At 42.4% G+C, this 10,790-nt stretch overlaps 1 protein-coding gene across 1 annotated transcript; it reads right to left on the bottom strand.

Annotated features, from left to right (window-relative positions):
- Positions 1-5,486: 5,486 nt before the first annotated feature.
- LOC141639314 (uncharacterized) lies at positions 5,487-8,314 on the bottom strand. Its single transcript, XM_074448471.1, has 4 exons — positions 8,102-8,314; positions 7,468-8,045; positions 6,445-7,381; positions 5,487-6,335 (listed from the first exon to the last, which is right to left on the bottom strand). The coding sequence occupies exons 1-4, from the start codon at positions 8,312-8,314 to the stop codon at positions 5,487-5,489; spliced, it is 2,577 nt and encodes an 858-aa protein (XP_074304572.1).
- Between the last annotated feature and the right edge of the window lie 2,476 nt (positions 8,315-10,790).

The following is a 10,790-nucleotide window of genomic DNA, read 5'->3' as shown; positions in this document are numbered from 1 at the left end:
AACTTAAAACGATTTCGAAAATAAAACATTTCAAAACTTTTTAAAAGTACCTGGAGTGTTTAATGCATGACGACGGGGTCGCAATGACACTAACTAGAGGCAAAACCGACACCGGACCAAAAACCGACTCAAAATTCAAATCCTGACTCCAACAACGAGTCAAACCGAGTCAAACACAAAAACCAAACCATTCAAAACCTTCTATGTTAAGATTTCCCGGAATCTTACATAGTCAAGTACCAAACATGTTCATCCAAATCCTAGGATAGAACAAATCATGATTGCACTTGTGTGAAAGAGATAAGACACCTCGAAGACGTGCGACATGGCTCGCGCCTCTTTGAGCAGCCCAGGTGGCCACGTCGCTCAAAACTCACAAAACCACTCATTTTCCTATAAATACCCCTCAAATGCAACCATTTGAGAGTTACGCGAGTGTCGCCCCCTCTTTTCTCCCTTAAAATTCTCGACTCGACTTCCTAAGTCACAATCCGACACGTGTTTACGACCTACCGATCGTAAACACAAGCCTTACACATTGTTTGGTACCGTCATCGTGCATTGAATCACTTGACCGACCATTTCGACCACTACACCATCACTAAACTTAACAAAACACTCTTTTTAATTACTAAAACGGTTTTAAACCGAGTCTTTTCCAACCAAACGAGTTGATACACTTACGTCGGTTTCTCGCCATAAGCCAAGCATGTAAGTATGACTGTATGAGGGTGTAAAAATCATTCTTTTATCATGTCTTTACTTGTTTCATGACTATAACATGCTAAATCATGCATAACATGGTCTAAAACATAGGAAAATGGGCCAATACCGGACCTTTTGGTTGAGGCAGAGGCTACTTACGTAGCACATAGGCTCGCGCCTAAAGGACCTTGCCCAACCTCAAGTCCAAACCATGTTTGGTCTCTTCTTTTCCTCTATTTTTCATTTTTATATTTGTAATCGGTTTTTACCATTTCAAGTATTTTCAAACCATTTTCTACAAATTTTAACCATGAAACATTTTTCACCCTTGGTTCTTAATACCACGACGGTTTAATCCGTGTTTCGGTGATAATATTTGGTTAAGCACATTTAAAAGGTATTTCAAAACCTTTTATTTCATTTCTTTACATTTTGGAAGGTATTTTAAAGCCTTTCATCATTTCTTTACATTTTCAAAATAAATGCGTTAGTCACCAACACAAAGTCATCCTTGGTTCTACATACCATGTCGGATTTTAAATCTGAGTACGATGATGAGTATCGACTAATTATATTCAAATGAACTTAAAACAATTAGTTCATATTCATTTTCAAAACTATTCATGTCAAGCTTACAAAGTCGAACTTGACATCGAGTATCGTCAAAACAATGACGATTATTCAAGTCTCGTTCTTCAAATCAACACAAAAGCGGCCTAAACGGCCTTTTCAAACCAAAACGGGTTCAAATACCCATTTTTCAACACGTTTTATTAACGTTTTTCAATGGTCAGAACACGTCATATACCGTTGACTGACCCGCGCCTAAACAGGCCACTTCTTTTCCTATTTTCAAACCAGGGGAGACCCCCTTACATCGCCAATAGACTCGCGCCTCTTCTGCCTGCCTGATGCAAGGTCTTTTCCCCTTCCAGCATTGGTCTAGGACGATCCCGATTCCGGCTAACCCGGATATAGGACGGATCAGACGACTAATTTTCTCATTCAAAAACCGTATTTGCAAAATGCCTTACTAAGACAAATGGATCACGTTATGCACCATAAACCTAATTTGGTAAATGGATGTTTAATTTCCGTCTTGCATACAAATCAATCATAAATCCAACTCGACATCTTATACTTGATACTTGGATTAAATCAACCGACTTAGAAAGCTCTCACATGTTAGGTTTAAATTATTGGATGCGCATTCATGCATTTAAACCGTTTTATCAAGTTTTGCATTCAACCAACCAAGATCGATCAGTAGAGGCCGCTACCGCGGGCGGGATTGGGTGTCTGATTAAAGGGCTTCCCAATACGTACCTTCACCTCTTACTCAGAAACTTTGGATAGTGGACGACCTTATCCAGAGCGTACGAGAGTCATTCTAGAGATAGGATGCTAAAGAGGGACGATTCCTTATCTTTAGTACCTATGTCAAACACTGCTTTATGCTTCGTTTGACCGAGGTATAAAGTGGATTCGAACGGGTTCCAAGCATCCCACAAATGCTTGGTGGCGAGTCCGAACATCTCTAGTCGTTTCAAGACCCTTGCCGAGACGAAACCGACCGATCTAAAATGATCCGGTCGAAAGCATTTTTATACCGCCGAGCGTGGCTTTCAAAAGACCGCTATACGTCCGACAGATCGGCTCGGCGTGTAGGTGGGCCATGTCCATAGATTGGCGACTCCGCTGGGGAAAAGTAGGACACTTGTGCCTTTGTGATCCCTAGATAGTGAGACTCGAACGAGGTCTTGGTTGGAATGCATTAATTGATATTACGGTCACGGTCGGGTTTCTTGTTCGGACCCACAACCTAACCCTTTCGACCAATTGGCTCGTCTCGTCGGCGTGAGTTTTCTTATCCCCGCTTTTCGAATCCCGATTGAGTCAGGCATACCATTGACGATACACATCTCTGTTTTGTCAAAGAGCTTTCATTACCTTCGAGCACGAGGCTAGGGCACCCTCCTTACACATTTTGTTTGGATTGGTATCCCTCTCGCAAATCGGAGTTTGATTGCTTGGTGTGTAACCCACCCTTTTAAGCCAAAATTTGTGTCAGCATAATGCATAATATAATGAAACTGTGAATGCTTATGTGCTATGTGATCATAAGTCCTTCCGTGTCATTTTCAAACTTTAAAAAACACCTTTTGCGCCGTTATAATGGCCATTTCAAACCTCGGTCTTTCGCCGACCGTTGCTTTTCAACACGCCTTTCTAGGCCGTCGTAATGACGATTTTCAAATCCGAGTTTTTATAACCATTTCAACACGCCTTCCTAGGCCGTCGTAATGGCGATTTACAAACCCGGTTTTTATAACCATTTCAACACGCCTTCCTAGCCCGTCGTAATGACGATTTTCAAACCCAATTTTTTATAACCATTTCAACACGCCTTCCTAGGCCGTCGTAATGACGATTTTCAAATCCGGTTTTTTATAACCATTTCAACACGCCTTTCTTGGCCGTCGTAGTGACGATTTTCAAAACCGGTTTTTTATAACCATTTCAACACGCCTTTCTAGGCCGTCATAATGATGTTTCAAATCCGGTTTTTTTATTACCAATTCAACACACCTTTCTAGGCCATTGTAATGGCGATTTTCAAACTCGGTTTTCTACAACCATTTCAAAACACCTTTTTACGCCGTTATAATCGCCGCGTCTAGACACGGATTTTAACTCGTTTCGCGCCGACAATGGCTCTTTCAAAACCCGAGAAAAGCACACACCCTTTTCTCGAGACACTTTCGAGATCCTGAGGACCATACACCGTCCCCGAAACCTTTTCAAACATTTCAAACCCGATTTTCAGAACATACAATTTTGAATTTCAAAAATCGTCTTCGGAAACAACACATTGTTTTCCGGGCCGACTTAAACTCAAACCGTCTTTTGCAAACAAACTTAAGACAAACCTTTCAACTGACCGACTTGCGAAGATCCATATCTTCGGAAACCGTCCATAAAGCGACAAATGAATCTTTTTGAAAATCTCTATTTTCGAAAACTTCAGTCCACCACTTCAATTCCGCCTCGTGTCTATCGAGTCGAAGCAAACATACTTATGGGTCTTTACTTATGATTCGTCTCACCACGAGACTCGTCCAACGGCGTCACACCGCTAAGTTGGGCGCGTGTCAAAGTTCGGTCAACACCGTCACGTCATAAATCGAGTCAGCACCGAGGTACCACACACGGTCATCCTCGTCTTGTTGAGTCTGATCTTTGTTCCGTCCTTTGTGTTGTCTGCGTTCAGTCTTCGAACCATGTCGGATTGAGTTGTAATGTGAGCCGTTCTTCTGCCTCAGAACCATGGCCCTGTCTTCAGCTTCGTCCAACAACAACGACAACAGATATGTCACGACTGCTCAGCTAGCCAGCCTACTCACTGCTCTTAAGGTCACCCTGGACCGTGTCGAGACCCGCATCGACACCCTGGAAAACAAGGAAACTGGAGAGCACAACACTACGCCCTTGACTGAAACTGAGAAAAGGCTCAAGCTCTTGGAAGAACAACTCCTAGCCCGGGGTAACAATATCCACCTCGAGAACAACCGAAGATTTGAACCTGTTGGGGATCAAATACCTGACAACTTTACCCTGACTGATGTGCCCAAATTCAAGGGAGTGGAGGATCCACTCAATCATATTCGAGCCTTCAAAGACTACATGGCCATTAAAGGGGTTAAACATGAACTTTTCACTTGGATCTTTCCATCATCCCAGGAACCGATCCCTCACCAATGGTACTACTCCCTTGACTCGAAGAACCCCACTACCTGGGACGAGGTCGCAGTTGAATTTGCTAAGCAATATGCCGACATTGTCGAAATCCAAGCCAATACCCGTACTCTTGAGGTCCTAACCTAAAATGACAAGGAGGGATTCACCGAGTTCCTAACCCGTTTGAGGAGGGTAAGCACTCAGTTGGTCAGTAAGCCGAGTGAGTCAACCTTGGTGGAGAAATTTGTCAACAATCTCCGCCCGGTGTATGCCAACTTACTGAGGTACCAAAACATCAAGACGTTCCAGGATCTGCAAATCCTTGGGACACGCATTGAAGACGACCTCCGAAAGGGTGTCCTAGCCAAAACCACCGGTAGAGGCTACCAGGAATCCACATCAACTGGATCTCGCCCTTATGGTCAGACGAACAAGATTGATGAGGTCAACCTCCTTGAACCAACTGCCAAGAGAACTGAGCACCCTCAAAGAGTGTTTACTAACATAGGGTCAACTTATGCAAGCGCCATAAAAAAGCTTATGGACCAAGGGGAATTACAACCGATCGGACCCACCCCGGATCCGTCTGATGCTAAGAAATCCCGCTTCTGGAACCCTATTGCCTACTGTCAATACCACCATGGGAAAGGTCATGACACGGAAACCTACTTCAAACTCAAACACGTCATTCAGGACATGATCGAGAAAGGAGAATTACCTTTACATCCACCAACAAAACCAAACAACAAGACAAACCTTTTTGGAATCCATGCTATCTCCGATGACGAGCCGACCTTGGACTGCTCACACCTCATCCTGCCAGTTGATGACGAGGTGAATGCCCTGGAGAAGGATGCCTCGGACGGGATATTTGTGTTCAGTGTCGCGACTATGCTTGCCATGTTCCAACAAGTTGAGGAAGCTATAGCCAGTCTCTCCAAAAGGATTACCCGACTTTTTTTTGGTAGAATGTGAGCTTTTTTTATTAATAATAAAGAAGATTTACAACCAAACTATTACAAGACTCCACTCTCAAAACTAGACTAAGTACAATAAAGACATCGAATATTAATCTTACTTAGCCAATTACAATCCCTTGGCATGACAAAATCATTCAACTTTCCTACAATTCGGCCATGCACCAGATTCTGAATTTGTTGAACCAACTTCTCAGGCCTGCAAAGAGTAAGCTCTAACCGAGCATTGTTCCTTTGCATCCAAAGAGTATACCAGGCAGCCATCTTGACTACCCTACAAATTCTTCTTTGCAGCTTAGACATAGAGCTAGAAGGAGTAGTAAGCTTCAGCTGAAACCAATGTTCCAAACCTGCAAGCACCTGTGAGGAGTAGGCACATTCCCAGAAAAGATGATCGTGTGTCTCTTCCCTCATCTCACACAGAACACAGCTAGCAGTAACACTTAGGCCCAGCTTAAACATCTTAGATCTAGTGTTCAAGGCTGCCCTATAAATCAACCAACCAACAAAAGCATGTTTAGGAAGAACCCAGGGATCCCAAACATCCTGATGCCAAAGGACAGGAGGGTGTGGTTCCTGTAACCAATGGTATCCAGCACTGATAGTGTATGTACCAGTTGAACCAGTCCAACAACTATCTTGATATCCACCTACTAAAAGATCTTTTACCCTGCAAATATTCCTCCAGTTCCAATTGGAGTCAGGAGGAGGATGATAATCAGTCCAATCAGCACCTTTCATATAGACATGATCAATCCAAAGAACCCATAACCTGTCAGCCTTTGTATAAATCCAATTCACTAGCTTTCCCACACTAGCTATATTCCACACCCCAGCATCTTTAATACCCAGACCACCTTCTTTTTTTACTTTAACAAACATTATGCCATGCCACCAAAGGTGCCCTGTTATAATCTGATCCCCCACACCAGAGAAAATTCCTGCAAATACCCTCTATTCTCTTGACAACACCCTTAGGGATCAAAAATATGGAAGCCCAGTAATTGTGCAGAGTATTCAGTACAGAGTTTATAAGGACTAGTCTACCAGCATAGCTTAGCTTCCTAGCCCCTATACCTCTAATCCTTGACACAATCTTCTCCAAAAGCACATTACAATCAGCCTTGGTTAATCTACCAGGTTGAATAGGAATCCCAAGGTATTTAAAAGGAAGTGTACCTTCTTGGAAACCAGAAACCTGAGCAATATCCTGCTTCAGGACTTCAGATACTCCATTGAAAACCACCTCTGATTTAGCAGCATTTACCTTGAGCCCAGAAGAACCAGAAAAAGTAGCCAAGACTCTAAGAATAAGCATAATGGATTGCACATCCCCTTTACTGAACATAAGAAGATCATCAGCAAAGAGTAAATGAGTCAATCTCAAGCTCTTACACATAGGATGATACCTGAAATACCATTTTCTAGTAGCAAACTCCATAAGTCTAGATAGATATTCCATACAAATGCAGAAAATAAGAGGAGAAATAGGGTCCCCTTGCCTAAGCCCCCTCCTTCCATCAAAGAATCCAAACTGAGCACCATTCAGGTTAAGGGTATAAGTTGGAGTAGAAATACAAGTCATAATCATTCTTCTAAATTTTTCAGGGAAGAGAAGAGCCTCTAACATCTGGTCTACAAAAGCCCATTCAATGGAATCATAGGCTTTTTGAAGGTCAAGCTTGAACAGACATCTTGGAGAGGCTTTTCCTCTATTATATTGCCTAATGAGATCTTGGCAAATCAAAATATTCTCCAAAATGCTCCTCCCTTTAACAAAAGCACCCTGAGTCTTGCAAATCAAATCAGGGAGAATGAGGGCCAGCCTAGAACAAAGTAACTTTGAAATGACTTTATAAATCACATTACAGCAGGAGATAGGTCTGTAATGCTTGACACTAGTAGGCCTGCCAGTCTTAGGGATAAGTGTAATGACAGTAGAATTTATTTGAGTAAGCAACCTACCAGTGTCAAAAAAATTAATAACAGCCTCACATATATCATTGCCCACAATGTCCCAAGAATCCTTATAAAATGACTGGTATACCCATCAGGACCAGGTGACTTGTTTGAGGGGATACTAAAAAGACTCTTCTTAACTTCATCAGCTGTGACAGGTCTATTTAGTAAAGCCCAATGTGACTCAGTACAACACACACCATTCCTGACCATAGTAGAGTTCACAACATCAGTAGATTTATGAGAACCCAACAGTTCCTGGTAATAATCCAAGAAAGCTGATTGTATAGCAGTCCCATTAGTACACAGTCTACCATCCTTATCCTCTATCTGGAAGACCTTGTTCATCATCACTCTCTTCTTGATAGAATGATGGAAATAAGAGGTATTTAGGTCTCCATCCAGGGACCATTGCACCTTAGCCTTTTGCATCAGAAAACTATCTCTGGCAGTTATAAGTTCCTTAAGATCATGAGCCAAGTCCAGTTCCTGCTGCAGTAGATCAGCATCACTAGGGCTATCAATAAGTGCTTTCTGAATATTCTCCAGGGCAAGACTAGCTATATTAGTATTGTTCTCTATATCAGAGAAACATTCTCTGTTGAGAGCCTTAAGAATAGGTTTCAAAGCTTTAAGTCTCTTGACAATCCCAAACATCTTAGTCCCCTGATAGTGTTTAGACCAGCAATCAGAAACCAGAGATTTAAAAGCCTATCCATTACTGTACAAGGACAGTGATCAAAGAGGCCCTCAGGATGAAAATGAGCCACACTGTCCCCAAATTGTTCAAACCATTCTAGATTCCCCATAGCACGGTCAAGCCTACTATAAACTCTCTCCCGAGGAGCTTGTTTGTTTGACCATGTAAAGAGAGCACCAGTAGCTACAATATCCTCCATACAACAGATAGAAACACAGTCTTGAAAATGCTCCATCTCAGCATCAGAGGTGCTCCCACCCAATCTCTCAACTGGACTGAGGACATTATTGAAATCCCCAACCAAAGCCAAGGGTCATGACAATCCTCAGAAAACTTCTTCAAAAAATTCCACAGTTCAAGCCTCCCATTCAGATCATTAAAAGCATAAATGAAAGTGAGATAAAATTTCTTATTGTCAATTTGAGAATGAACCAACATATGAATATGTTGAGCACTATAAGATAAAAAATGAATAGCAAACAGCTGAGGCTTCCAAAATACCCATATCCTACCACCTTTATGCCAACTGCAGTTAGTGGAGACACTCCATCCATCACAAATTGAGGTATTCTTCTTCAATAAACTACCAGGCTTCAGTTTAGTTTCCAATAAACCAAATAAACCCACCCCATTATTGTGCATAAATCATTTCACCACTTTCTGCTTATTCAGGTCATTTAGACCCCGTACATTCCAAAAACCCAGACTATGCATTGATAGCAGAGTCAGGGGGGTCCTTTCCACTCTCTACTACTCCTCCCTGAGCAGCAGAGTTACTCTTTAAGGCATCCATGAATGTATAAGGACTAAATCTCCCGGACAACCTTACTCCAACAATCCCATCTTGCCTATTCATACGCATGATCTGCTTAGCTGGTGTGGATTTGATGGTAGGAGTAGCTCTAACAGTAGCCAAAGGAGGGAAATTTGCAGGTAACAGGGAAGGAGGAGTCACAATCTCTTCTCTGTGATTTTTGCAGGGGTCTCCATACTTTCTGCTGCTTAGGAGGATTCTTAACAGAGGGAGCCTTAGCCTTCCTCTTGTCAGGTTTCCTGCATTGAGCCGAGTTATGCCCAATTCCATTACAGCTAGAAAAAGATATAGGTCTCCATTCATGCTCAACCACGATGAAATACCACTTTACCGGACTCATCCAAGAATTTGACTCTCTCAATCAATTCCTGATCCATAGGCAACTCAACCATTACCCTGGCATAACTGAGTCTAACTTTATCCTGAGTTTCAATATCCATTTTAACAAATTTACCAACAAGCCCAGCAATTTGTGGTAAACACTTGCCCCAAAACATCAAAGGAATCCCATATAATTTTATCCAAATAGGGACAACTGCAACCTTCTCCTTAACTAAATCCATATCCGGTTCCCATGATTTAACAATAACAGGCTTATTATCAAACATATAATAACCAGACTTTAGTAAGGCATCCTTTCCATCTTTCTTAGTCAATCTTACAATAAACACACCATTATCAAGGAACGAAACCCTATCAATACCAAACTGACTCCAGTTATTATAGACATAATCCTCAACAATATCCCAAGGAGGGTTAGCACCCAAAATATAACACATAACAGAGTGACTCCAGAAATCTACCTCAGGTTTAATATCTTCTGCAGTAAACTGAAGTAAATCTGGTATTTTCTCCTCTTCAAGTATCGGCTCCATAACTGGAATATCCTTCCCCCCATGCCTAACATACCAGCTATCAGGTTGAACATGCTCTCCTTCAGTCAAATTCAGGACAGGAATTCCCTGTATATCATTAATAGCCCGAGTCCTACCAGTATCTGCTGATGAAGGACGAGGAAAGTTACCAACTTTAGGAACACTAGTTGTAGTAGAGTGCATTAACGAAGCTTTTGCTGAATTTAATGAAGATTTTATGGTTGAATTTAATGGCGTAAAACGGTTTTGTGAGTGTTTGAGCGCTGTCATGTTGTTTGCAGGAAAAGATTTTCCTAGGTCATGAAATTTAGAGCTTTTTTCTCTCTAGCTTTCTCTCTCATCATTCCTTTTTTTATCAACCTCCTCTTAGGATTACCCGACTTGACGATGCTTACCGCCGATTGATTTTCAATCCTCCAACACCACGCGCGAGGGAAGGTCCCCCAAGCACCCAAAACTACCCTCACCAGGATGGATTGCTCCCGCGACCATTCTGGCATGCACCTCACGGTAATCACCCTCACAAAAACTACCCTCACAAAAATGTCCCTCACAAAAACTGCCCACCGAGGAATACCCCTCCAAGGTACACTCGGGATCCCGAAATCAATGGTATCTGGAGAGATGATGTTGAAGATGTCTATATTGTCCCAGGGAAAGTGAAACGGGCGAAAGAAATCGGTCATCTTACTCGGTCGGGACGCCCCTATCAAAACCCAAACAATTCGACGGCCGCTCCAACAACGAATGACCAAGTTGTCCCGGACATGGACACTCAGCCCAAGGCTCCCGAGAATTCGATCCTCAAACAACTGCAGAAGGCAAAAGCCGAAATTTCAATTTGGCAACTAATTGCCACGTCCTTCGAGCATCGACAAGCTCTACTACAAGCCTTGGGAAAACTGACTGTGCCCTCTACCTCCTCCCCTGAAGAAGTAGTAGCACACATGACAAGGGATGTCCCTGACCTGAACAACCCGGTCATCTTCTCTAAAGAAGATATCCACCCCTTCGGAGCCAAC

This window comes from Silene latifolia, unplaced genomic scaffold (assembly GCF_048544455.1).
Source record: "Silene latifolia isolate original U9 population unplaced genomic scaffold, ASM4854445v1 scaffold_333, whole genome shotgun sequence".
Lineage (NCBI taxonomy): Eukaryota > Viridiplantae > Streptophyta > Magnoliopsida > Caryophyllales > Caryophyllaceae > Silene > Silene latifolia.
The sequence above is the reverse complement of the archived record's forward strand: the minus strand, read 5'-3'. Positions and strand labels throughout refer to the sequence as shown.

Excerpts from the sequence above, each read along its gene's own strand:
- LOC141639314 (XM_074448471.1), bottom strand. The coding sequence starts at position 8,314 with ATGGAGCATTTTCAAGACTGTGTTTCTATCTGTTGTATGGAGGATATT. Across the intron at positions 7,382-7,467 it reads AAGTCACCTGGTCCTGATGG|GTTGCTTACTCAAATAAATT; the intron begins GTATACCAGTCA and ends TGACACTGGTAG. Across the intron at positions 6,336-6,444 it reads GACTAGTCCTTATAAACTCT|ATTATAACAGGGCACCTTTG; the intron begins GTACTGAATACT and ends GTGGGGGATCAG.